Here is a 27,754-nt window from a genome sequence, read left to right on the forward strand (position 1 = left end):
TGTTGTCCTGTGAGCCGCCTATCACGCAAACTGTTGACTTTCAGAAACTTGTCCTCTGATTCAGTTGTGGCTTTGGGTCTGCCAGACCTCTTCCTGTCAAAGTTTGCCCCAGTTTCTGACTTCCTTTCGATGGTGAAGGAAACTGGACTCACTGACCGGTATTGTTCTGAAATGTACTCTGTTTTTCACTTTTGGGTAACCTAATGGGCCCGAATACGGCAAACAATGACACAAGGGCTTCTTTCATTTAATTATTTACTTTTATTACAGCTCAAGATTCCATTAGCGCTTTCGAGATCATGTTAATTGGCAGCGTGTGCCAGTGGGTGCATAGATATCTGAAGGGTTTGTTGGCGGGTTTTTGTTTTGTCTTCAAAATTTGGCCAAATCTCTGAATTTCCAATTGGACTGCTCAATAAGATGTGGGTTTTTAAGTCTTTGTGCCCATTCAGATAAAGATGGCCCATTAGAAATTGGCAGCAAGCTGTTTGTTTTCATTAGGCCACATCAGAGAGATAATTTACCTAAATTATTCTGTTATTTTGGTCCGTCTATGAAAAAACAAACCTCAGATCAGCGGAATTGCGTGAGGACTTGTAGTTGTTGAGATGAACACTGAAAAAGTTCCAACTTATTTTTTCCCAAACTTGCTGAGAGTTTAATATCAGAAGGAAGCTCTTGAGATGCAAAAGTTTAAAGGTTTTACTTCAGAAGACGGATTCAAACCAGCAAACTTTCGAGAGTCGATCTGATTTTCTGACATCTTTGTAGACACATTGGAGTTCAGGAGCCACATTTAGCCCAATCTCATGTGGAACGATAAAATACGGCCATAATAACCTGTTTAAACAATGTTTTAAGTGAAGATTCATATTCTTTTTTGATTTCGTTCCAGGAAAGTGTTGCGTTTTGAAAGTTTACATTTACATGGAAACGCTGAAAACATGAAGTTACTCTACTCACACATATGCAAAACTATTTACTCCATTTGAAATAAGTTTCATTTTCAATGGATCCAAGCACTGTCGTCATGGAAACGGGGCCAAACATTATTGTTTCACATGTTTTCACGGTGTGCCAGACTGTTATTCACATCCACTGTGGAGCAACATCATGAACTTAATATCACTGCGTATGTCCTTAAACTGACCTTGACCTTATAGGTTCACATTAAAACCTGAATCCCAAAGCTGAGGCAGATCGGTGTGTGTGTGTGTGTGTGTGTGTGGAAACTGTTCGAACTTGACAGAGAGCAGATGTTGCTGAGGAGGCGCCTCCGTCGACATTGTCTCCTTTTGTGGCGACCACCTGATGGAAATCGCACCTTGAGACAATTCCCCATCACGCCCTCGGCCGCGCCGCCGCGCCTGCATAAGTAACGTCCCGCATCCATATTCATCGGCGCTCTGTTCTCTCTGCAGGACGATTCATTCAGCGCTGACCGGCGGCGCGGCCACACAACCGGCCCGCATCTGGCGCTATTCTTCCTCTCCCATCGGCCCTTTGATATGGACGCCGGCGCTCTTTTTCTTCCGCCTCCCGTTCTGTTGTCATACCAGAAGATTATTTCTGGAGGGGGGGAGAACGGAGCGACGGACCCGGATCGCAGCCACAGTCGGTGCAGCTGGCCGGGGTCAGCGGACCACGCCGATATAGAGAGAAAAAGAAACTGAGGTCAAAGAGATAAGAGAGAAAATATTGATGAATTTATTTTCAGGTGTGTCGTCCTCAGGTATCAGATATCCGCAAACTGGCTGCAACAGAGAGAGAAAGAGAGAGAGAGAGAGAGAGAGAGTTCATGTTACCCTTCATTTTGCATCTCTCTCCTCCTGCTCTAAAGAGCTTCCTGTGGTTTGGAAGTGTGTGTGCCGTGGGAGCGATCCGGCTCGCCGACTCACCTGTAGGCTATGCGACACGTGCACTTCCCGTCAAACTTCCTGACCAACCAGCCCAGCTGGTGTTGATCCAGAGGTAAGTTGGCTTCCTGCACACCAGACGGCATTCGGTCACTCATCACTCACCGCTGCGTTAGAATGAATGAATGTAGGAGCCTCACCTTCACGGCCTTCCTGAAGTCTGCGGTGGAGACCTGCCTGCTTCCTTCTTTGTCCAGAGCCTTGAAGAAGTCCATCACGCTCATGTTCCTCTCGGCCAGGGACTCCTGTGTCCGGATCAGGACTTCAGGTTCAGTGTTTTTAGGATGTTGTGAAAATGTTCCGTGTCCTTCATCGCCGACCTTAAAGACCTGCAGGGCGGTTAAGTTCCTGGTGACGAAGCTCATGGCGCTGTGCTGCACATCCAGGGCAGGACGCCGCCGCCGCCGCGCTTCTGTCAGCATTTCTACAAAGTCCTCGTTCACAAACACACTCTCCACGTGCACACACACACACACACAGTTACTCAGCTTTTCTCTGCAGTTCTTGGCAAGTTATTTGTCTTATTTGGATATTTGCTGTGACAGGAAGTAAGACAGGAAGTTAAATGTATTCTGGCACTGAGAGATGATCAGTACAACTATTTTAGTAAAACTCACAGAAATGTCCAGGTTCTCCAGCGCAGACTTGTTGCTGAGAGCAGCTTTGAGGAGACTCAGAGCTCCGGTGTTGGTCATGGGGTTGTAGACGAGCTGAGCCGAGCCAAACGAGCATCAGTGGCAGACTCACAAAGCAAAGCGTTTGCTCTGGAAGCGGCTGTGACTGACGTACCTTGAGGACTCTGAGGGTGGGGTTAGAGGTCAGGCCCAGGCTCAGCAGCCCCGCCGCCTCGTCGTCCATGGTGTTGGCGCTGAGGTCCAGCAGCTCCAGCGTCCTGTTCTCCGTCAGAGCCTGGCTCAGACACTTCGCCTCCGTCCCACCAAGACTGCTGTGCGACAGCAGGAGCTGCTTCAGGGTGGAGTTCACCTGAGGACAGAGCAAAGAGAGAGAGAGAGATGGAGAGCGACGCTGAAAATATCCTCTGAGCTGTTTTCTGGAGTGTCGATCACTTTTAGAGCGGCGAACAGAGACGATGCACCACGAAGACGATTCCAGCTCAGGTCCAGGAATTCAAGACAACTTCTGCCTGAAACACATTTGAACAGTCACAGATTGAGAAATCTTTCCTGTTCCTGTTTCATACACCTCAAGAGAGACTGGCCATCGTGTTGGAGCCCGAACATGAGCTATGAAACGTTATAAATCAGTATTTCTATGTTTCCATTCTGCAGCGTACCGCCTGATGTTTGTGCCCCACTCTGGAGAAGGATCTGAGATATTCTGTATCTATAAAGGTGTTTGAAACATGAGCCGCTGTTTTCCAGAATTCTGATTATTGGTTTTGGACAATTATCAATGGATCTTGTGAACTTTGTATTTTCTTCTTAGAAATAAAGACGAGCTTGTATTTTGTGGTGCGGAGTCCTCACACTCTGCTGTTCACCAGTCGCGAGTTGCTCCCTGAAATGTGTGTGTTGTCTGTATCGGCCGTGTGTGAGGATGCATTAATCACCTAACATCTGACCCAGCAGTCCGTCTGCTCCGCTGCTGAACCTGTTGCTGCTGAGGTCCAGCTCTCTGATCAGACGGTCATCCTGGAACAAAGGTAAAGTGCAGAACTCAAGATTTTCAATATCCTCCTAGTTTGACTGTTTTATTTTCCCTTTGATTCATGACTTTGGACTCGCCTTTAAAGCATGTAGTAATAATTCAGCAGCAGAGTCATCGAAGTCGTTTCCTGAAGAGAACAAGCAGAGAACAATTCACAGCTGCTCCCAGAGAAGCACAGTCAGTTTCAGTTTGAGAACTTCAACAAAACCATTTACCCGACAGCTTGATGGATTTTACGTGATAATTGTCTAAGAGCATTTTGGAGACAACGGACGCTCCTTCAAGGCCCAACTGGTTGTGTGAAATGTTCTGGGAGGGGTTGGAACAAAAAAACACAAAATATATGAAGTGGACTCAACATGAGGTATGGAGGTGTTGTTGGTGTTTCCATAGTTACGAGGCTCTCTATAGTGGTGTTTGATTGAAGCATCTTCATCAGGTAGCGCGTCCCCTCTGCCTTCAGTCTGTTGTCTTCCAGCTCCAGTTTGGTCACCACCTTGTCGTCCTCACACAGCGAAACAAACAATCCCCTGTAACACTGAACATCTGTTGTTTCTGTCTCTCAGAGTTCACGTTGGGTGGAAGCGGTTACCTTCAGAGCCACGGCCAGAGCTCTGGCTCCCCGGGGGCCGACGCCGTAGCGATTCAGGTTGACGGTGGTGTCGCTGACGGCCCTGACGAAGGCCGAGACGGGGACGGCTCCGATCCGCCTGCAGGCCTGCAGGTACACCTCTGCACGGGACAGACCCCGTCTGCTGCCGGAGGAGTCTGAGAGGATGAAGAGGGACAGAGACATAGGGAGGACGGCCCGGAGGACGGGATCCAGGAGTCAGAGGGCACTTCAACGTACCGTCCTCGTCCAGGTCAGTGTCCCAATCTTGATCCTGGGTCAACTTCTGATCAGAGGTCAGGAGCTGAAGACCTGCAGCAGCTTCCTCAAGGTCGGCCATGACACCAGTAGGGGCTGAAAACCTCAACAGAAACACTGCAGGTAACACGGTTCAGTGATGGTCAGACCCAAACACGACTGTCAAGGTCAAATCAACTTTTTATCTTCATATTATTCATGATTTTTAACAAACTGAACTGCAGTCTCCCATTAGATCACAGAAATGTTTAAACTTTAAAACCAGGAAGTGTCTCAGTTTATTGACTGGGCTTATCGAGTAAAATAGTGCAATAAAAGGCTTTTAATTTGACGTTTTTCTTTGTTTTGGAACAGAGACTCCATATACATTCTCAAAAACAAAACAGTTACGACTGGAAATTATTACAATCAAAATATAAATTCAATAACCGTGTGAGAGCAGTGAAGCTAGCTGACCTGGTCCACTTTCTGCTGATGACTGTCAGTCTGATCGCGCTGAGTTCAAGTCACTAAAAGAAAAACGCACTTCACGGTATCAACGGTTCATCCAGACACACTTTTATAACGAGTTTAAAACAGCTGGTTTTATTTAATACTTCTCAAAAAAATCTTTTTTTTTTATCTCTGTGGGAAATAATAGTGGAGGATTTTGAATGAATCCGGTTTGTTTTATATTTATCTGATGCAGTTTTCATAGCGGCGTTGGATTAAAGTCGACGTGGAGTCGTGCAGTTCATAAAAACGTCCACTTGGTGGCGCCATTTCACCGTGAATAGTGTCAACCTGCCGCCAGCAGGCTCCTTCATCTCTGCAGCGTCTCCTTCTTCCCAACAATACATCTTTCTTTTCGGAAACTTTGTTTATTGGCTTTCTTTTTTTTTTTTTTTTTTTTTTTTTAGAGAACTTTAACCACGCAGATGAAATTAGGAGTTTTTGCCCAAGATGATAAAATTGATTAACAAAATTAATCTCAAATTAAACTTTAGAAAAAAAAAATAGTGATTTTAAAAAAGTTTCAAAAACGTTTGAAAATTGTTTTTCAAAAACTGAATAAGTTAAATACAAATATGGTAACGTGAAATTAATAAACAAAAAAAAAAGTAATTCAACATCCAGAGTAAAATCTGTCTCGCATCCTATTACAGGTGCATCTGGAAAGTAACATTCAATTGGTGATTTATGCATATATATATGTGTATATATATATATATATATATATATATATATATATATATATATATATATATATATATATATATATATATATATATACACACACATATATATATATACACATATATATATATACACATATATATGCATCTGCTTTCGAGAATAGAGATAGATGCTTGAAGTGACAACAACATATTTGTTTTGGTGGGGAAAAATATGAATGAAGAATGCTTATCAGCATCTTGGATACAGTTGAAAAAGCAATGTATTTAATGATCTACAATAAGTGTCAGTGTTGGGTTTTTTTTATTAAAAAGAGAACATTTGGGGGCTGGCAGAAAGTTCTATATTTTGACAATCATTATTCAAAATAACCTCAAATATAAGTAATATGTGCATTTAGATAAAGAGATCTCCATTATAAAAACTGCAATCGCCATGGACATAATACAACAAATATACAGTGCCTGAAACAAAAATGCCAGGAATAACTTTTAACCACATCGATCGCTGCTGCTGTATATGAATTATTGCACAATACAAACTGTTGTTGCTGCTGTACACATGCAATACAGTATAAACTACTCGTTTCTTTTTAAAATCCAAGTTTATTCTATTTTATTCTATTTTCCAGACCCACCATGACCTGGGAACTGTTTCAAAAATGAGAATTAAAGTGCTGATGACACCAAACAAGGACCCCAACCAGCTAAAGAGATACACCACGATAATGAAGCCAGGAGAATAAACAGGACACAAGGTCCTGGGTTCAAATCCCCAATGGAGTCTTTGGCCTTTCTGTGTATAGTTTGCATGTTCTCCCCATGTGTGCACAGGTTCCCTCCAGAACGTTCACATATTAACAAACAGAACCTCTCTTTCTCTTTCTGCACACGTCCAACTCATCACCCAACACTTGCAAGGACTTACATCTCCTTCCAGACTTGCCAAAATGCACGGAGCAAGTAATACTTATCATAGCAAAGAAAATGTTCATCCAACAGCAATCGGTTTCCTTTCTCTGTTTAACCCTCAGTGGTTTCAAAAACAAGGGTGGGAAGATTTATTAGGAAATCCATACACGTCCAGACATGTCGAGGATGTCCGAGGTATTGATCATCCTGAGCTCCTCAGCTCGATGCCACTGTAATGATGCCTCTGGTCTTTTACGGTAACTTATTTGACTAGTTCAACAGCATGGGGTTTTTCTGTATTTAGTCCTGTGTGTGTGTGTTCCCCTCCCCAGTCGCAGTGTGAAGGCTGTACTTCATCACTAAGTGCTCCATAATTTCATAAAGAAGCAAAACCTGCAGAAAGAGTATCTTGCTCCAACTAACTTGATCCTCTATTTCGCAACAACGCCTACATTTGTAGTTCAAATACCTTGATGTTGTGGAATTGCTGCACATCTTGAATCACTCAAAGCTTTTATTCTTTATGTTTAACAATTCAAATAAAAACCATGTCCATTTTCATAATCTTATTTGATGTTATTTTAAGTCATTTTGAACACGATCACACATATCCTTCCTTTAAGTTGAAGAGGGTCATTAAAAGCTTCTTCTTGATTGCACAAAGTGCTGAAAGTTACCAGGTTAGCATTTACAATTATGAAATCCTTCAGTCAACATACTATCTGTTAGGAGCAGAAACTTTCTCATATGAACTGGCAGCCTCTCAGGTTGGTATTGCTGTTTTTATTTCCACTCAGTTTTTTTAATCACTATCGTGTCTGATGGTTTTATTGATTTTAGCTTTTTTCCATGTGAAGTTTGTTTTAATGTGAGATAACTCAGTGTTTTAAAGCATAATTCAAAGGAAGGTTACGACTATACTCCCGTTCAGTCTCTCCCCTCTACCTCACCCTGCTGTGATAGTCTCCATCGGCTGTGTATCGTCCTCAAGCAATCCACAGACACACTACAGAAAAAGCTAATGTAAATCCATCCAATATTTTATTGAATAAAAGCCCAACACAAATTTACAAAATTTTTCCGTCAACATAAAAATCATTGACAGCGCACGGGGGCGCATGTTCGTTCTTAAAAATGTTTCAATGACAGATGCCTCAACTATTCCCCGTCAGAAAGAATATCTGCAAACACCCACCTTCTCGTGAAACCCGAGCCTCACACGCGTTTTAAATGACGAGCACGCTGGATGAATCTCCAAGCACTGTGATTTGGAAACGGTCAAAAGGATAGTTTTAATTTACCAGTGTAAAGAGAGAGGGCATACAATAGAAAAGAAAAAAGTTTAGAAAATGGACAGCTTTCTCAAAACCTTTGTCCACAAGTCTATGAAATGCATCACATGTATCGTATTCAGTGGCTTGTTTCATTCATACCATACATATGTTACAAATTCCTCCTGCAGGACAAGGTTTTTGGTTCCTGGCTACTTCTGAATGGTGACAATGATGTTCCGAAAACAAAACTCCAACGTGCAAGAGCTCATAGAAGTGACCTAAGAATATTTTACACTGACAGCTTACAATTCACCCCCCCCCCCCAAAAAAAATATACCAGTAAAGCAACTAAGTGGGAATTACAATGATGAAAACAACCTAAAGAAACGCTTAAACTTAGCTACCATACATGAATGCAAATTAAGTGACAAAACGCAGCTGTTCAGTGGTTGCCAATTGTCTCGTCAACGTAACAAATCGATTCGAAAAGCCTCACTTGCTAAAACGGGCGCCAAGGAGCTAGATTGCTTGGCGTGGCAAAAGAGTGTGTGTGTGTGTGTGTGTGTGTATGAACAGAAGGGCGAAGGACATTCACTCGTGGCACTTCCATTCGAACCCAGCTCAAAATCAAAAGGTCGCTGTTCAACTAGTCGAAGGTACAAGATCTTAAACCGGTAAGCGGTGCAGACAGAAATGTGAACCATGAAGACAGGCGTGTCTCGCCAATGCGGCGACACACAGCCTCCCACGCGTCATTTCTCCCTACAGAGCTTTTCAAGTTTCAAACAACTAAATAAGCAGGTTTATCTTTTTTCGTTTTTTTCCTTTTTTTTCCCCCACCGTAAGGACAAGCTTGGAACTGTCTCACTCAGTCTTGAAAATAAGATTTTGAGCCCCTCGACCCCTCTTCGTCTTCTTCTTCTTCTTGTTTGCTGAAGCTAGTCCAAGGAGGTTGGATGTTGGGATGTGTTGGCTGACCGGCGGGCAGCGTCCCTCGGAGGTAAGGAGCCGGGCGGAGGACGAGGAAGTCGCTTTTACTCGATCAGCTTCTTCGCCTTGAAGAAGCGACGCAGGTAGAAGACCTGCCATGTGGCCAGCCCGATCAGACAGCACATGGAGAATATGCTGAAGTACAACACGCGTGTGTTTGTTGACTCTGTGGAGTGAGGGGGGACGACAAAACAAAGTCTAGTTACTTCTCCTTCAGGGGCTTTCTGTGAAAATAGGGATGTGCAGATTTCACCTTTTTAAAAGGACTGGTATGACTATTCATTAAATGCCAAAAAGTCTGCTGACAGACGGCGTCACATAACGGAGCTTTAAAAATAAATTGTGTTTTCACACTGTGTTGTGGTACCATTGGTGTCCCGCATCTCCTCTTCTCTCTTCTTCATATACGCAAAATCATTGACAATGGACTCCGACAGGTCTTCCAGTCGCCTCAGCTCGACCTCAAGAGGCTTCAGCTTCTCCACCTTGGCAATCTGGACGAGCAAAACGGAAGTGGACAAGAAACGACGACGATGACAGTTAAAACATTAAACCCTTCATCCAGCAGGTGGCACTCTGTCGCCGTTTGAATGGCTGAAGTGTTCACAGGTGTGTTTGCAGAATGATATCCGGTTCATCCAGTGAGAACAAAGCCATTTGGGCTCTGGTGAGAAAGCAACAGCTGCAGCTGAGACAGATGGTGGGCCTCCACCCAGAAACACACTTTAATGTGATGAAACACTAAATTAATGTACAATGAAGACAGCAAAGGTGTACTGATCACTTGACTGTGGTGATTTTCCATCATGCCGTGTTGTAGGACATTAGCCTAACAGCCATTTCTTCATATTCAGGACCTCATACCAGCCGCTGCCTTGAAAGTTGTAGTTTGCGTGGCATTCTGTCTGTTCTCAAGTGTTGTGCAACAGGCAGGAACACTGTCCAGCATTTTTAACAAGTTTTCACTACACCTTCAGAGCAGGTTTACGTAGGAGAATACAACAGAACTCGGAAAGGAATGCCTGCTCGAGCTCTCCCCGGACACCCGCCAACACGTTCCCGTGGTAGAACAGCACGTAGTGTTGGTGTGTGGATGTGGAGGCGGGGTGATTCTCGGCTCCACAAGACTCCTCCACTTTTTAAAACGTGTTGCCCAAGGCAGCAGTGGTAGGTGCCAACCCAGTAGCATGATGATGCACAACGATATGCACCCGTGTAGTAAAATCAGAGAAGCGAATGACGCAGATTTTCATGTTTTCTATGCTGAGACATCCTCACCGTTTTAAAAAACACTATTAGAATAATACGTGTCACAAAAGCAACTCACGATCTGACGTAAAACTTAGTTACAAATTGTTTTACTGAGCTATATTCATAGGGAACTGTATGAATGCCCCAGTTCTTCAACTAAACTCACACTGCCTTCATTAAACGTGCTGTCCTTCAACCACTGACATACTCCACAGGCTTCTTACCTCTTCATAGTTTTTGGCCTCGACGCCATGCTTCATATCCAGATTGACCAGCTGGTCAGGCACTCTTCCAGTTCCTGATTGAATCAGCACAATGTTTCACATTAGGCACAAAGAACCCAAAATACTTTCAACATTGGATAAATCATGTCTGCTATGAAGCTTTCACTACCACTACAGTTTCCTCCTTTAGCTTCCTTTTATTCCTTGACAGTGTTTGGACTTTTGTCAGAAGGGTACACTTACCCATGGGTGATTTGCTTTCGAAGCAAGCCTCGAACATGTCGTAGTCCTCTGTAGTGAATGCAAATTTGCCTTTCGTTGCATCTTCCTTGGAGTAGAGAGTGTGACTGGAGGAGTCTGTGATCTATAAAGTCAAACACAACCGGCTTAGAAACAAACACAGGAGGGGAGGAGAAAATTACACGTTTCATATTTTCAAGAGGACAACATAAAATATGCAATCAAACCCAGCGAAGGATTAATGTTTGAAACAATTGCAGTAAATTGGCAGTATATTCAGCAAGACTGGTTTGTTAGCAGTGATCAGCCGGTTAATTAGGCGTCTGCTTACAAATTTTGACTTTTGCCAATTTCATTCATCAATTTAACACTATTTGAACATAAATCCCTAAACAATAAACAAGACCTTCAAAGACACGTTTCACTTTCTTTCCTTTCACCATATATTCACTCTTCCCCAGCAAGGAGCCCAAAAGACTTGCAGTTTCCACTTTCTCAAACATCTTGTTTTTTTTGTCAAAGTACATGGACGCACATTCTGGAACTCTATGGAAAACAAACCACTAAAATTGCTTTGACCCATTTTCTATTGTAAATCATCTCCTGTCCAAACAGGATCACATTGATGAAGACTTGGTATACTGCCTGGTTTAGATTACTGTCTTCATTAACTCCTTCGTTAATTTTCTCCGTTTGTTGTTCCTTTATCCTAATTTTTCCACCAAGGTAATATTTATTGAAGGCTAGGATCTCATATAAGCCCCTTGGTCTTCTATGCTCTGCTGCAAAATGTGGATTCATTTTATTTTAGACGTCTGATATATTTTGTGCAAAATAACGAGGGGAAAAAAATAAATGACCAAGATACTGAAAATATAGTGAAACAGCTGACAGCTGCAGCAACGACGACCACAAATCTAGCAGCTGTTTGACATTTCACAATATAAAACCACAATATGCAATACTATCCAGGTAACAAACTATAACCAGAGGCTGTGATGTGATGCAAATGAAAAATAATGCATAAAAACAACACATTGCAGAGAGGCTGACGTTGACATGTAGGAGAGCTAACGTGCTAATGTGGCTAACTGACTGGACGGGTAAGACTGACGTGTAACAGCAGCAGAGCCGAGACGCCCACAGCATCACTACCTTGTCAAATTACACTCAAGTTTCAACAAATACGCATTCAAACGGCAAGACGGTGGGTTACAGATGGTGTCGAAGTGAATTTGGGTCAATAATGCCCCAGACGCCTTCGTAAGCAGCGATGTTAGCTAGCTAATGAAACCAGGAAGAGGGCTTCATCCGGGCCTTGGTTAGCCGCAATGCTAACAACACAAGTTACAACAGACACGCCTCAGCAGCAGGTCAGGTTATGTTTGTTACCGGCTGAGAGTTGGGTTTCTATCCGCTGGATCACTTTGGCGGACAGAATAGCAGCTGGTTGATCGCGGTTAGCCGCGGGTGTGAGCTCACCTTCAGGTTGGTTTTGGTGTTCGCCTGCTCACTGATTTCATACTCTCCCGTCACCAGGACGTCTTTGTGGATCTCCTCCCGCAGACACTTTCTGGTGTTGACCGGTAAAAAGAAAGAAATGGAAAACACCGATTCAATTAGAACCGGTAGCAGCAGCAGCGCAGCGACTCGAGCCATGGCTACCATCAACCGACCGACCGACCAGCCGCCCCGTGCCAGCCAACCAGCTTAAGACGCGAGGTCCAGCTCACACTGCCGGCCGCAGGCAGCTCAGCAGCGCCGCCGCTGGCCTGGAGGGGGAACTGCACGAGAGCGAGGAACAGAAATCCTTCAAGCCATATGACACAAACACATGATCAAAGAAATATTGTCATGTGCTTAAATCGACAGTTAAATTGACTCGCACATGACACCAAAATATTTGACAAATACGCAACAAGATCACTAAAACTGAACACCTCGAACAACAAGAAGATCACACAGGGCTCCAGGAAGCACAGATCTCAGATGGCCCTCTCTCCATCATTGATTCCCAACATTTTTCTTGAGGGAATATTGTAGACTTAGGCAACCCTCCACCTCCCACAACATCCTCTACAATTATGATTAAAAAAGGGAAATAACTGCATCATACACAACAATACATTTTCTTTGTTACATTCAGTAATGATAAGTTCCTCTCCTGAGGACAAAATTTTTGTGTTTACACACCAGTTCAGGGTGTTCGGTGCCCTGATGCATCTTATTCACCCAAAAAGATCCACAGTTACATTTATAAAAATGAATGCTTAAAACGTTTTACCATACGAATGAATTAAATACTTATTCACCTATCTTTAAGACATTAAGAATGTGTTATACCCCTTCAAATCAAGAGCACTTTGTAACCCCTCATTAACCTTTTTTTTTTTCAGAAGCAAAGTAACAGCACCAAAATTAAATGTATAGAATTGAATGTTGAATGTCTGGATGGAAAACAACAATACAGTGTTCTGATTTCTGTTTTATTATTTTATATTTTTCTTTTGGTGTTACAGCTATTAAAACTTCCCGCCTCCAGTTTTCTATATCACCTCACCCTGTTTGGGTTCACAGGTGTGAAGCCAATCCCCGCTGACTAAGCAGGACACTCCTTGGACAGGCCACCAGTCTATCACAGGGCAAACACAGATGCTTGCATGTTTTTGGACTGTCAGAGTGCCTGGAGAAAATCACAGGGAGAACATGCAAACTCCACATAGAAAGTCCCACAAACCCGTGATCTTCTCCCTATGAGGCGAGAGTGCAAACCACTGCTCCAACGTGCGATGTCTGTTAAAACTAAAGCTACTGTATTATTTCCACAGTGTTAGACTAAACAAAAATATACTGTAGCTCATTATAGAATTTTAATTGGTGAACTGGCTTCATGTATACAGCACATTTTACACACTTAACACATATTCTCCAACTCACTCATACGTCAATGCCATGAGTTTAACTTCCTTTGTGAAGAACTGAAAATTCAAAGTACATTTCTACATGAGGACAGGGGAAAGACGTGCCAGTTTAATAAACACAGCAAACACACGGTTTGCTCCTTGTTTATCACACAATACAATCAATGGAGTGATCGTCCATCGAACATTTTTAGATCGTTTGTCAATCCGCTGAGAGTGCTGATCTAGATCTGACCAAAAATGGCAATAATATCACTGTGATTACATAATACCCCATACAGCATGTGATTGGTATAAATCCACATTACAAAATGGACATATCATGCTGGGTTTTGGCTGGGGTGTTTTGAAAATCCCAAAAGCTATTATTTTTCTGTCAGCAGCTCAGGGATTACCCAATTATATGTGATAGAGCTGTCCAGTTTCCAGGGAAACATCCTTGTTACTGATCCCATGAGACGAGGCGAGGACACACTGCTGAGAGGGGAGTCTGCCGTGCGAGGTGAACAGTAATTATTGGATAGAGAAATCCCTCCTGTATTGTAGGTTTGTGCGTCAAATAACCTCTAAGAATAGCATACCACCCACTCATCTGCTCTGCCAGACCTTTAAAACTGCGAAACTTATAAGACTTTTTCTTACACTGGAATAATCAAGATTTTAAAATGTCGAGATATCACACCTGGATGACTTCCTTTTTTTTTTTTTTTTTGCCAGTACTTTGCAATAAAAATCAAATTCAAAGTGCAATTTGAGGTGACATTCAGAGTGAAATAAAACGTGGGAGTGGGATACAGCTTTTTACCAGGTTGCATCATTCTTCAATAAGCTTCTATTGTTTAACTAATGTTTAACCACCGCTGGGAACAGGATGACAGCATGACTTTACGTGTGGGTTTTTATTTAATGACAGGGCAAACAAATGACACAATTCATGATAGCAGCACGTAGCCAGACAGATGTAGCTCAGCCTGATTTGTCATACAGTGTAGCAGTAAAAGGATATGTCACAGACATATGTACTGTTTTCCGTCCCTTTCTTCACTAAAAGCGTAATATTTTTGATATTGAGTAAGAAAAAAACCTCGAAGTATTCCAACTTCCTTAAAGCTTAAACATATCCTCTGTCAACACAGCTAAAAGCATCATGAAAAAGTGCTTGTGTGCACATGGAGCCGAGCCAATAGCAGCTCTTGTTGCCGAGGCATGTAGGCGTCTGTTTCATCATCGCTGTGCTCACAATTACAACGAGGCAGGGATCTCTCCCTGCTATATGCTCATGCACTCATCATTTTCTGCTTTCCTCCACCTCCCCTTGCCTCGCTGTGACTTCTTCCTTCCTCCCTCTCCATCTCTCTCTCTCTCTCTTCAGCGTACTCTGCCTGGTTCCTCCCCTGGGTTGCAGCACCGACGCAGGTTGTCGTCATAGCGGTCTAATTTTACTGCTGTTGATGCTGATGTTAAAAGAAGCAATAGGCACCTGCTATTTCTACTGTTACCCCGTCTCCCTTGGTCTGGCAAAGAGGTATTAATAGACAGAGTTGTTAGGTGCTGCATGGCTGCACAAACTAGCTTTATTGAAATAAAAAAGGTTCCTATACTCAGAATTAGTGTTATTATGTTATTCAAGACAGTGCTCCCAATGAAATCGTTTCACACCTTTGCTACTTCAGGTGTTCAAATCGTAATAAAACAGGTTTTGATTTTTATCTACCTTGGATCGGGTGAAAAGTCAGTTTGCATAAAGGCCGGAGAATGTTCCTATCTCCTGTGGCGTTGCACAAAAAGGGTGTGACCACACTGAAAGGGCTCAAACGTCAGAGTTAGTTAGTTATTGCCGGGTGGTAGTCTTCCACTGAACATGATCCACACACAGCACGCATTTCCTGTGTAAAAGCCATTAAGCAACCAAGCTTCCGATGATCCTATTCATGGTGAAATATTGATAAAAGGAGACGTGGGGCAAGAGAGGTGAGCGGATTACATGAACAGGGAAGGAGGAGGGTGAAGAACAGGCTATACTGAACGGGCAATTCAGTATTTGTCAAGAGGAAAAAATTCTCAAAAAAACCGACAATGAGCGACAGGCTGAGCTCTGATGAACACAGCACAAATGTATGGCCACATTACGATCACATGTCAATATGGAAAATTTGTATTTAGAATTAATTCATTTTCAATTCGATCTTACACAACAAAGAAGAACAGTAACCAGATGAATCTGGAACATGTCCATTTGGTGTAATGAAAAAGATGATTTTCTGTAGTATTTGCAAACCAAATTTTTAGATCACCATCTTTCAAATGAAGCATTTACATGTGGCCTTTTCATCTGTCTCCAGTAGCATCTGTATAGGTATCAAAGACATTTCAGTTAAGGGGCCGCATGTACGTCTTGAGTGGGCCAGACCAGTGAAACACTGACATAATGACCTTTATACTTAAGCTTTAAAGTTATTCTTTATTGTGGTGCAGAGTACACGTGATGAAAAATGTGATACTTTCACAAAACATTAAATTTATCACAGAAAATTATTACAATCTCAACATAAAGTCAATTCTAACGAGACCTTCTGTTGTAAAACACAATGAAATTTTCCCCCCCAAAAAAACTTTTCCTATAGCTGTTGCATAACACACGTTTTCCAAACTCACCCTGACAGCTTGGAAATTTTTACAATTTGCTTGGTGGTTTTGGGGGCCCCATTGGAGCCTCTTGCGGCCCGTTTTTGGCCCACAGGTCTGATGTTTGACACCCCTGCTCTACAATTCGTCTGGAAGAGGAGCTACAAAAAGTGAATCCGTTCCCTTCTGTATTATTTCTGATAATTCGCTTCGTGATCTTCTTGCATTATAACTCACAGGTGCGAGCTGTGAACTGTTCGAGGGGAAATTAGGTCGCATCTAAATCCTCCAAGGAAAACCGAACCATCTAAACCAGAGTAGAAGTCGTGACTGAAGCGGATCCTCAGACGATTCTCTTGCATAACTGCAGTGCCGCAGCTGCCTGGCAATGGGCAAACAGTGCCGCCTCGAAAACAGGTTTTTCTTATTTCTCAATAGTGATGACTGCAGCGAAAAAAAAAACAACAAAACAAACAAACCAGGGGATAAAGATCTATTGCTTGAGCGGCGAAAAGTATGTGTGATCGCGTAGCCCCGTCTGTTCGCTGCTGGCAGGCAGAAACAGCTTCGAGAACCTCGCAGGGGTTCTAAATATGGGCACGGAAGTGAGACGTCATCACGTAAGGTTTGCAATTTAAAAAAATGGAAAGAACGGGCTGACGTAAGAGCCCTGACGTATAGTTAACCTTGGCAACAGACGGAACAATAAATAGAGCTGGTGGAGGTGCAGGAAAAACACTGCTATACCTTATTATCCAGGATAAATTTAGATATTTTTTTAATTATCTCATGAAAATGTGCTTTTATTTTACCAAGTTTGTTGTATTTCTAAGAATATGTGTGGAAATGCTGGGAAGCTGAAGTACAAACCATAAGAGACAGATGGGTGAATTTAAATATCACTATCTTTTATTTACATATCTTGCAAACAGCATACTTCTTAAAAAAATAAATTGAAATCTCATAAATTAAAACCACTAATGTTTTCACAGAAAACTTCATACTGGACCACTCAGACCATGGTTAAGACAAAGCACGTCAGTTTTTAGAGTTTCACAAATAATTCACAAGAACTGTCACATTCCATTAACCAGAAAACAAACTAGGTAAATAATGGCTATTGCTCTGAACACATATCAATGTACAACGGATCTTGTCATCTAGCACCGTAAAATCTTAAAGGAACTCAGAATACGACTAAGGTGGTATTAGTTGAAACATGCTTTTTTTAACTTGCTACATCGGTGTAACAGGCAAGTATATATAAAAGGCAAATGAATCCATAAATAATTTGCGTCTTGGTACAAGTCCTTTCCATAGCCCTGTGATCTGCACATCTGTCTTATGCATGAAGAAAATGTGCTTAATAAGGAAGATTTGTTTTTGGAAGAGTCTTTAGAGGGCAAGCAGTGTTGGTGAGCTGAGGGAGTCGGAGGACTGGTCGTTGCTGCTGCTTTCTCTCCTGTGGGCGATGCCGCACGTGGGAAAGGTGTCTGCTTCTGGGAAGGTGAAAACGAATGAAGACGTGTAGGTAGTGCAGGCTGGGGTGCAGGTCACCACTGGCGTGCACAGGGGCTCGAAGTCATTGGTCCCGGCCGTGGCATGAAGGGGTTCCCAGTCCTGGGTCGTGTAGAGGGAGCTGGACAGGTCCACCTCGGGCACGGACCGCGCGCTCTCCATCTCCGTCTTTGCGAGCAGATCCAGAGACTCCTCCAGGACAGAGGCCTCCAGGTCTGTCATCTTGACTGTGCTGCCGGAGACGGTGGCGGTGGAGAGGATGGGGGCGACGCTGGAGAAGATGGAGTTGGAGGTGGAGGTGAAGGCTGGCTGGCTGGAAGTGACCGGAGAGGTCTCTGGGACGGCGGTCTGTGGCTGGGAGGTTGAGAGGCAGGGGCGGGCGGGAGAAATTGAGGCCACGGGGAAGTCTGTGTCCAGCTCAGAAGGGATTTTGCAGATGGGTTGGTGAGCAGCCAGAATGAACTCAAGCCTTTCCTTCTCCTTCAGCAGATTGGCAATATCATTCTGCAGGCTGGACTTCTCATCCTCCAGCTTATCAGTTTCCTGAAAAATGAAAGAGAAACAGAGATGCATTAGCTCGACTGTTGGATAACGATCACACTTTGATTGGTGATAGTAAATCTGGTAGGATACTTACAGCTTGGAGTGTGTCTGTGAGCTCGCGCCTCCTGTTGCGGCATTTAGCGGCTGCCTGCTTGTTTCTCTCTCTGCGAATTCTTTTCTTCTCTTCCTCCTCAGGAGAAATCTGCATGGAAGGAAGAAAGAATTAAGACTCTAGCTCTATAATACATGATCAAATCACAACTTCTTATGTAACCCTTGCAGTACATGATCAAATGAAAATTACCTGATCCATTCTGCCTCTCTTTGTAGACATGTGAGCCCTGGATGCTGCAGACTTCATGGCTGGTCTTGAGTAGGCAGCGTTGAGGTTAGAGCTGTATGGGTGAGCTCTGTGAGAAGGGGCCACCGAGGAGATCAAAGGCTGCACCATCCACTGCAAATCCGGGCTTTTGGAGATGGCTGTGACAGTTGGGATGAAGGAGGCACTTACTGCTGTCAGGTCGGTGAAATCCTGGAGGGGAATAAAGCAGGAGACGGTCAGGGCGGCTGCTACACTTTGATGAGGGGTTGCAGTTTTGCAAGATATTTATGAATGAAGCAGGGAGCCTATAAAAAGCTGGATGGTTTAAAAATATCCTTCTGATGTCAACTATGACGCTACACTCTCTCTCTGTGGAGTTTCCAGGTGGATGAATGAAGCTCGCCTTGCACTGCATGCAGCTCAGCTCAGCAGACTACAGGGCATGAACTATTTTCCATGTCTCATTTATCCTGTATTTATGATTTACTACATTTCAATGATAATAGCCCTATCTGGTGAATACTCTGCAAAGTACTTCTTTGCAAGTATAAAAGAGAAACTAAGCAGTTAAGAAAGATTTAATAATAAGCGAACAGAACATACCTGAGATTGGGGAGATCCCATGCTGGAGTAAGAGTCCGCTGGGGATGGATAATAACCCAGATTATCAGCGGACGGCGAGGCTGTGCTGCAGCGGGAGGACGAATCGCACTCCGCGTTGAAAGTCGTGAACATCATGGTTTCCCAAAAACAAAGAAGCAGGAAGATCCAAACAAAGTTCACTGAGACGAAAATGTGAACTTGAGATGGAGGAAATCCCTTTTAGTCGGGCTGTGAGAAAGTGTCAAAGCGCTGCTCCAGCCGGTTTCCCTGTCGTCGCTGATCTGCTACTGAAAGTTAGACTGCCAACTCTGGGAAACGGCAGCTCTTTTATAGAACGCGCGTGACGTGGGAAAGGGGAGTGTCCAACTGGGCAAACACACCGAAAAAAAAAAAAAAAACACACCAAACTAACGAGAAATAATTCTCCAATACTGCATTTTCTTTTTTTAGACACACCAAAAGGTCGAGGCACAATGCGCATTTACACTCTCGAACAACAACAATTTAAAAAAATTGCATTGTTATTATAACTTAAACTAACCCTCGGTGAATGGAATATTCCAGAACGGCATCCCCGAAACGTAATTAACCATATATGGTGCATCCTGGAGAGGGCGGAGTCTTGCTGGGAACAACTGAGATTGGCGGACAAGCGTCATGACGTTATGTGAAACAACAAACACAACGGCTGTTGTGAGGACAGGAGCGGAGAGATAATGGCCGTAAAAAGTGCATCCCACACAATAAGTAAGTCAAAGTTACAATCCCAGCTGCTGTCTGTGCGCAAATAACCACGAGTTCATCAAATATCTGCACTGCATGCTGCCAGTAGCGCTGGCTCCCGTAGTTATTTCTCTCTTTATGCCTTTTTTTTTAACATTTTTTTCATCATTTTAGGATATTGCTTATTGATTTTTTTTCAATTTCTTTAAAAGAAATTCCCTGTGGGATTTATACAGTAGTTCTATTCTATTCTATTCTATTCTATTCTATTCTATTCTATTCTATTCTATGTTTATTTAGTTTCTAGCAAGAATTGACCTCTTTGATAAATTAAGTATTTCTATTCTAATCTAATCTATTCTTTTTACCTGCAGTGTAGGTACTACTAGGTTGTATCAGAAATTACAAAGCAGAACTATTCATTAAAACACATATTTTAATGATCTTATACGTTTTATTTTCACCCTAATGTGTTGTAGCTTTGTAATTGTAGTGCATTTCACGAGAGGTCCTCGTTCTAGGTGAATAATTGCATTCTGTTTTATAACAGACTGGAATGAGGCAAGTATTTTAGTAAGGGAAGGGTATGTGCCTCTTATGATGCAATAAGAGAATTAATATTTATCTAAACTCACCAAACATCTTCAATACATGTCAGAGCAAGGACTGCCTACGCCTGTTTTACACCTTCAGGCAATGTTTGTACCTTGTGTGCGCAATCCAGACATGGGCGTGTACCGAATGAAGGTCAGGAAGACGACAGGTTGATCAGGTGTGTTTTTCCATAACAGCAACTTCAGGAACACTCAGCTAATTCATAGAAGGTCTTTCCCACGTGAGGGAATCCTCTGCCCTGCCCCTTATTAGGTACATAAATGTAGCATTGACACTGAGCCAACACCAGCAGTTCAATTTGCTTTCCAATTCATTGTTAAGATGAATTACTCAGCTTTATCTCATGAAATATTCAACGCTGTCCTAGATTTCGTGGACTGTGATTTCCTCCTGCAGTCAGAAGGCATGTTTTAGAGGCTGATGGTGGATAAATCCGCTGTGGTGAAACGTGAGTGTGTGTTTGACGTTCCTCGCTGTCAGCTGGGATAGCCTCCAGCCTTTGGCGTGCAGTTGATTGAAAAGCATGCCCAACACTAGAATAATAAGCATCAGCAATATTTAGCTGGCAGTTGGGTTAAAGAATAATATTTTACAGAAGGTTAACCATGAGAAAAGATACGCTTCAGCTTCAATCGGAAATCCGTAACAGCATAAACTTTCCCCGAAATCATGTCAGGTTCAGGTAACTGTTGCATGGAAAAGTATAAAACAATTCAGCACAAAGTATCAAAAAGACTGTTAATTATTTTTGAAAAGCGTAAATAATTTGTGTTACTGTGTGAAAGTTCGCCTTTACAAGTCAAAGGAGACGTGTTCTGTTTCCCGCGCTCTTGTTTTGTTGAACATTCCTCGTCGTCATAGCAACACCCAGCCCCTTCGCGGCAGTGACGTCTTTATTTTGCATAGCAACAAAGATCGTGAAACTTGTGAAGATGCGGCACACCAATGGGAAAAAAGAACGAGACGGGTTTCTGGTGTGCTTCCGTCATGTGTGGTTCCGGAAAGCTGCGTCAGAGTGAGACGTCTGTCCGCTCTGCTCTGAGCGTCCTGCCTCCGCGGTGTCTGCGGAGCAGCGGAATGAAATAGGACACCAAACAACCCGTCGACTCTGTGGATTGTTTGGCTGCTTGGCAAGAACTTCCAATCAGCCATGCTGACACAGTGTGTTTGTTGGACTTTGTCTCGGTGCTGTTCTTTTTAGATTTGTTATGGAAGCCAAAGAAGAGCCCGCGTAGGAGGTTTTGTTTGATTGTGACTTTGGAATGATGAAATGCAAATAATCACCAAAAGATCGGGGATGATCTTACAGCAACACGCATTTACTGTTGTGAAAGGTTTTTTTTTTTTTTTAAATAAATACAAATTGGGTCAAATCTTAGAGGGAGTCGTTACAGTGACAATAGTTTAGTTGAGTTAATCTAAAAATAAACTCCATCTGTTTGTTTAAATTCACGCTCAACTTGCTTCGCTGAAAGCAAGCCTCTGAGCTGAGAGCTGGGTGATGTTACCCCCGACCTTTGAACCCTTCTGTCTCGGGTCACTGGGCTATTGAACAGGCTGAAACAGACCACCTAGTGATGTTCCCGTAAATCGGGCTGGAGGGGGGCCGTCACTGCCGGGAAGCAGCCGGGAGCGCAGCCCCATCCGACAGGGAGAAGGTCCCCCCTCTATTCTATTCAGCATCCACATCCCTCACTCCGATGGCCGTGTGAAGTCATCTGTCTCCTAAAAATAGCTCAGCACCATGCATATACATTTTCCCAGGGGATGAAGGGGATTATAATTTGCGGGAAATGGCCCACGTAATTGGTCTCAATAAGTTACAGCAACTCCAATTGCTTCTTTCTAAATAATACATAGGGAAGAATACCGGAAATCCTACTATTACAATAAATGTGTCTGCACGCAAATGCTGTTATTTCCCTCCAGCCGGCGGGACAAGTGATGATATTCCCTCCCCCGAGTTGTTAAACTGGGACCCCTGCATGTGTTGCTCTTAATGCGCAGCTAATGACGCTGTTATCAGGTAATCCCACGGCGACAGATGAGTCTTTTTAGCGCATGTTTCACTTTCTTTTGTGCTTGAGATTTGAGTGGGCCACATACAGCTGAGGGTCCGTCTGCGCGCCCGTGCGCTCGCTCTCCGGAAGCGCCATATATGGTCTGACCGGTCCGTTCCGGGATTGGCTGCAGCGCCACAGCGACGGTTCTGTTGCTGGAGCTCCTATTCATATGCAGAGACAGGTGAAAAGCACTGTGATATATGGACGGGTTTTCATTAGCAGGCTATAAATAATTCAAAGGTTTGTGCAGTAATTTCAATCTGGAATTCCCAATATCTGACACAAATAGAACTTAAGGGCAATAACCTATTGATCTAATGTGGGATGTTTGGAGAGGACACAGAGTCCCAAATCACCACAGTCCCTGCTGTAACACTTCACCGACATTCTGCTATTAAATTATAATCCTCCATAAATAAATGCATTTTTTAAATACATTTTTTTTCTATTTTCAGCACACAAATACAAAAAGATGCCGTTTGAGAACACATGAGGACAGAACGGGAACATAATGTATATGCTGCAGCTGCTGCATACATGAAGTGACGTATTTCATTCATGGCGACGTGCACCTTCTTCCATGCAGGGGTGTCACTCTTTACATATCCGCAGTTTTTTCATATCTGAGACAATATTAAACAATCAAATGCGAAGCTTCCTCTCGGCTGTAGTCCAGACATTTTATGCAATTAAATGTTTAACAATGAAAAAAATCCCATCACCCCCCTTTTTTGCTCCTTCTCCCTCCGTGAAATGGTTCAGTCTCACCACACAGATTTCATTCATAAAATTCCAGCTCACTATAAAAGGCGGGCCTCTCCACTATCTCTGCACAGTGACCATTTATGAACCTGGCAAATGGAATATAAGTAACCGTTGAGGCATCCGTGTTCTGCTCTGTCAAGAAAGACTCAGTCTTTTCTCTCTTTCTTTCTCTTTTTTTTTAATGCTGTGATTTTAGAGGAAAACATGCATCCAGACTCCAGCATTGACTTCGACTCCTCATCATCCAGCTGTAGCACAGCATCGCCTGGCGGGGACACCCCCGGGTGCAAGCAGCATCCTTCTGACTCGCTTTCATCATCAGTGGACAGCGCCAAGGTACAAGCGGATCTCACGATCCGCGCAATAACCACAATTCCAAGAATCTGGCACGAAATGCAAGTTTTAAAAAAAATCACCATGATTTCCTATTTATATGATCGAAAAGCATAATGGATGGTACATTATGTTCACGGGGTCTATGTTCAGACAATCTGCAAAGACAGTGTGAAAATACTGTAAAAATATCATGTATTTAATGTCGTCTTGGTCGTGACCTTTCATTAAATGATTGTGCCAGATATGTGATTTAATAGTTATCCTGATTGATGCAACGTTTTAGCACAAAGGTCACCCCTGAACGTGTTTTTTTCACTGATCAGCTGTGAAACAGTGCTTGACAGCCTGCATTTGCATGTTTTCTTTTTTTTTTTTTTTCCTTCCCCAGGATGTCGAACCCAGTGCGACATCCTCCTTTGTTCCGACTGTGACTACAATCTCCACCTCTCCGGAGCTGAGGTGGATGGTGCAGCCGGCAGTCATCTCCACAACTGTCTCCACGCCGGCAGCAGGTCGTGCGAAGACCAGAGCGCAAGGCGCGACCCAGGCGTCTTCCCCAGCAGCTGCAAGCAAGTCGAAGCCCTGCAGCAGGAAAAGGCAAATCGAGCAGGTCGGTGCGAGGAAACCGAATGGGAGGGGAGGGGTGTATGTAATTTTCAATGTTGGGTGTTTAATCAATACACAGGTCAAGCAAGTTTGAGGGGCTTCTCAATCAATTATATATGTGTGTGTGCGTAATCGTGATATTTCAAAAGGACACTGGGCACGAGAGGGATCAATTAACAGTTTCTCCGCTACAACTAGAAGATATGGTGACTCTTGGCAAAAATCAAAACGATAGAAAGCAAAATTTAATCTGTCTGGATGATGTTTGGAGTAAATCTTTGGGCGCAAGAAGCCCCGCATTGTGGAATAGGAAATTGCGTAAAATGCGCGTTCACGTGGTCAGCCGCCAGAGCGTGCCAGTGGTGCAGCATTTTAACGCCTGAACTAAAGGATGCTCTGATCAGCATTCCCAGCATACACACAAAAGATTTTTTTTTTTGTCATGTAAAACGGAGACAACAGTCATTATGACAACACGTGGAGGGACGAACATTTAAAGGAGCTGTTTCTGACTGATTCCAGCCTTCCAAAGAAGAGGAGGAAAGGAGGAGGATCAGGAGGGAGAGGAACAAAATCGCTGCTGCCAAGTGTCGTAACAGAAGAAGGGAGCTGATAGACACCCTTCAAGCTGTAAGTATGGTGTCTTTTGAAATCATGCAGCGAGCGCTCACATTGGACATGCACCATAACATGACATGTCATTAAAGATCACAGGAACTGAGCTTGGTTGACTGCAAATCACCATGGGGGCTTTTTAGGATTTGCTCAGGCAAAGGCTTGTTTTTTTTTTTGGTTTTTTTTTTTCCCTTCCCTCATTCTGTCCCTCTTCACTTCAGGAAACGGATTCGCTCGAGGAAGAGAAGTCGGCTCTCCAGACAGAGATTGCTGACCTGCTGAAGGAGAAAGAGCAACTGGAGCATGTCTTGGCTTCCCACAAACCGTCCTGCAAACTCCCCGCAAATGATGATGACAGGGAGGAGGCCAGTAAAGATGATGTTGACACAATGCTGCAGGATCCTCCAGCCTCCCCGCAGCTGCTGTCCATCTTAGAGAATGGGAAAATCCCAGAAGGCAACCCTGCGGTTGGAGATACCCCTGTCGGTCAAGACATGGACAGTGTCCCTTGCAACCCTGCCGTGGCCATCTTGGGAAACTCAAACATCCTTCTATGTTCGAGCGCAGAAGAAGAAGAAGCCCTGGAGGACCTGAAAGGGGATGACCTCGACGACTTGGTTCCCAGTCTGGAGATGGCCCTGACGTCTGAGACGGCTGTATCGGTCCCCGACATAGACCTGAGCAGCCCGTTTTGTCTCTCAGACTGGGAAACTCTGTACAAGTCTGTTGCAAACGACCTTGAATCTTTGAGCACACCCATCATGTCTTCCAGTCCTACTTGTAGCAATTACCGCACAGTGTTTTCCTTTAATTACTCCGAGATTGATTCCTTGGCCGAGGGCTGTGAGAGCCTTAAAGGCAGCCTCGGTGCATCTGAGTTAATGAAAGATAGCCTGAACTCTCCAACACTTTTGGCCTTGTGAATGCAAAGATGTTATGCAACAATACTGTATTTGTACTTTAACCAGCCAGCAAGCTACGGTCTCTCTCAAAATAATCTTTTGTAGTGTGAGTTTTGGATGTTGTGTAGACCTAAACATCAAAGGTTCTGTAGATGACATGTTTACTGTGACCGTAAAAGGGTTGAATTCTTCCATACTGTTCATGCAATTGTCTGAGATGAGATGTTGTGCTGGTAGTAAAATGCATGCAAATACACGTCATCTGTAGTTCAGCCAGAACTGGTACTGTGTGTTAAGAAAAAAAAAAAAAAATCCAACAACAACAACAAATACACTCGTGATGTGAAGTTAATTCATCTTGAGTAGCCAAATCTATGTGTTTAATTGTTGACAAAGTTGTGTTGTAACAAGTGAAAATAGAGGGTTACTACTGTGTAGCTTGTAACATCTTGCTGTAAGGTGACTCCTGACTTGATGTTTGTTTTTTCCATGAAAAAAAAGCCCATACCATGTATTTTATCAAGATGTATTTTACGATATAGTTTATTTTTTTACTTATAAAAGATGATCCAGGTGCAAAAAAAAAAAAAAAATTGAATAATGCTGGAAATAAAATAAGACAACTACGAATCATTTATTGGTATCATTTGGTCACCGATATTCATCCATATATGCCATTGCAAAGTTCTTGTAATATGTGACCAAAGCAGATGAAGACATGATTGATGAAAGCTCTTCACTTCCACTCCAGAAAAAAGACCAGCCAATCACTTCAGGAAGCACAGCCTGCAAGAAAAGATTCTGTAACAAGACGGAATGTTCCAGATCAGCAGACAGACAGACCTAATTTATCTCCAAGACTGGAAATTGGAGGTGTTCAGCAGCTCACCAAATATAAATAATAAAAATTCACTGCTGTAACAGTTACTTATAGAACAGACATGGCCAACTGCATGAAGCACACACACACACACATATATATCATCAAATAGGATCAAATAGGAGCAAATCAAAAGGAGCGTAAAGCCTTCAAGTTTGAACCACCAGAATATTATTTTCAGCCGTGCAAAGATGCCAGTGGGTCTATTTTTGGCTGGATTACATAAAGCACGACGTTCGGGGACTGGATCGTGTATGAAGCGAGAGGAGGAGCAGGTTAATTACTTATTCATAGCGTGTGCTCCGCTGCACTATTGTCACGGTCAAGGGAATCCGATTCCACAGCAGCACAGTGCGTGCTGTGCGTGACGTCAGCACGCCATCGCTCCGGCGGCCCACTTCCGTCTGACCAAATTTGGCAGGCGGCGGGTGCAGTTGTTTTGCTTCCATGGCAACGGGTGCCGAGAAGAGAGGGAAAGCAAAAGCGAGAGGGCGCGAGCGTAAACAGTAATCCTTCTCATCAATTACAACAGCGGGGGATCACGTGCATGGCGACAATTGGTCTTGGAAGTAATTTAGGAGATGCCAAATTCTTTCTCGGAAATGCAAAACAAGGGCGGTAAAATGACCACAGCCTGTTTGGAAATGCTTCAGCGGCATCACAAAAAGAAGTTAATCCAGCAAAATGCAGGGATTTGTATTAGTTTACGTCAAGAAGAAAGTCCTAATTTGATGTTTTACAGCATATGCAGCACAATTTATTGCCATATGAATCAATGTGAAAGAGATGCAATTCCTTTATTTTATCAGTAGGGGGAGATAAAGAGCAACAACCAAACAAGGCTTCATATTTAGTCAATGGGGAACAGAAAACAGAAAAAAAACTGTAATGATTCCTCTATTATGTAAAAACAACAACAACACACTCTCTCAGAGCCTTTCAGTTGAAGTTTTTACTGTATTGCACAACGTTTGATATAACTTTTGGGAATCACTTCATTAGTGCAGCTTGTTCTTTTTTTAAGTAATGTTGCATGATGATGATGATGATGATGGATGAATTATTGTTAGCTAGATGTTTTGCAAGTCAACCCAAAGTCATCAAGACAGGCTCTATTATTGTTCATGTAGAAATTTAGAATACATCCTGCTGTGTTTAATGCTACGCGGCTAAATAAAACTGTATTATTTATTCTTTTA

General features: G+C 43.1%; 4 protein-coding genes across 4 annotated transcripts; 1 reads left to right on the top strand and 3 right to left on the bottom strand.

The window, feature by feature from the left end:
* Positions 1-1,619: 1,619 nt before the first annotated feature.
* On the bottom strand, positions 1,620-4,280 carry LOC115402018 (leucine-rich repeat-containing protein 74A-like). The gene is made up of 10 exons (XM_030110433.1): positions 4,177-4,280; positions 3,800-4,089; positions 3,487-3,711; positions 2,984-3,060; positions 2,706-2,900; positions 2,534-2,626; positions 2,237-2,368; positions 2,057-2,161; positions 1,899-1,984; positions 1,620-1,754 (listed from the first exon to the last, which is right to left on the bottom strand). Exons 3-10 carry the CDS (start codon positions 3,491-3,493, stop codon positions 1,736-1,738), a joined length of 714 nt encoding a protein of 237 aa, XP_029966293.1. The 5' UTR covers positions 3,494-3,711; positions 3,800-4,089; positions 4,177-4,280; the 3' UTR covers positions 1,620-1,735.
* Positions 4,281-7,561: 3,281 nt separating this feature from the next.
* Positions 7,562-12,260, bottom strand: tmed10 (transmembrane p24 trafficking protein 10). Its single transcript, XM_030110316.1, has 5 exons — positions 12,001-12,260; positions 10,522-10,642; positions 10,279-10,352; positions 9,171-9,297; positions 7,562-8,969 (listed from the first exon to the last, which is right to left on the bottom strand). Exons 1-5 carry the CDS (start codon positions 12,184-12,186, stop codon positions 8,848-8,850), a joined length of 630 nt encoding a protein of 209 aa, XP_029966176.1. The 5' UTR covers positions 12,187-12,260; the 3' UTR covers positions 7,562-8,847.
* Positions 12,261-16,951: 4,691 nt separating this feature from the next.
* Positions 16,952-19,348, bottom strand: fosab (v-fos FBJ murine osteosarcoma viral oncogene homolog Ab). The gene is made up of 4 exons (XM_030110601.1): positions 19,051-19,348; positions 18,430-18,657; positions 18,220-18,327; positions 16,952-18,125 (listed from the first exon to the last, which is right to left on the bottom strand). Exons 1-4 carry the CDS (start codon positions 19,183-19,185, stop codon positions 17,460-17,462), a joined length of 1,137 nt encoding a protein of 378 aa, XP_029966461.1. The 5' UTR covers positions 19,186-19,348; the 3' UTR covers positions 16,952-17,459.
* A 3,952-nt stretch (positions 19,349-23,300) lies between these two features.
* Positions 23,301-26,175, top strand: LOC115402158 (proto-oncogene c-Fos-like). Its single transcript, XM_030110621.1, has 4 exons — positions 23,301-23,552; positions 23,941-24,162; positions 24,681-24,788; positions 24,995-26,175. The coding sequence occupies exons 1-4, from the start codon at positions 23,421-23,423 to the stop codon at positions 25,694-25,696; spliced, it is 1,164 nt and encodes a 387-aa protein (XP_029966481.1). The 5' UTR covers positions 23,301-23,420; the 3' UTR covers positions 25,697-26,175.
* Positions 26,176-27,754: the final 1,579 nt, after the last annotated feature.

This window comes from Salarias fasciatus, chromosome 15 (genome assembly GCF_902148845.1).
Source record: "Salarias fasciatus chromosome 15, fSalaFa1.1, whole genome shotgun sequence".
Taxonomy (NCBI): Eukaryota; Metazoa; Chordata; class Actinopteri; order Blenniiformes; family Blenniidae; genus Salarias; species Salarias fasciatus.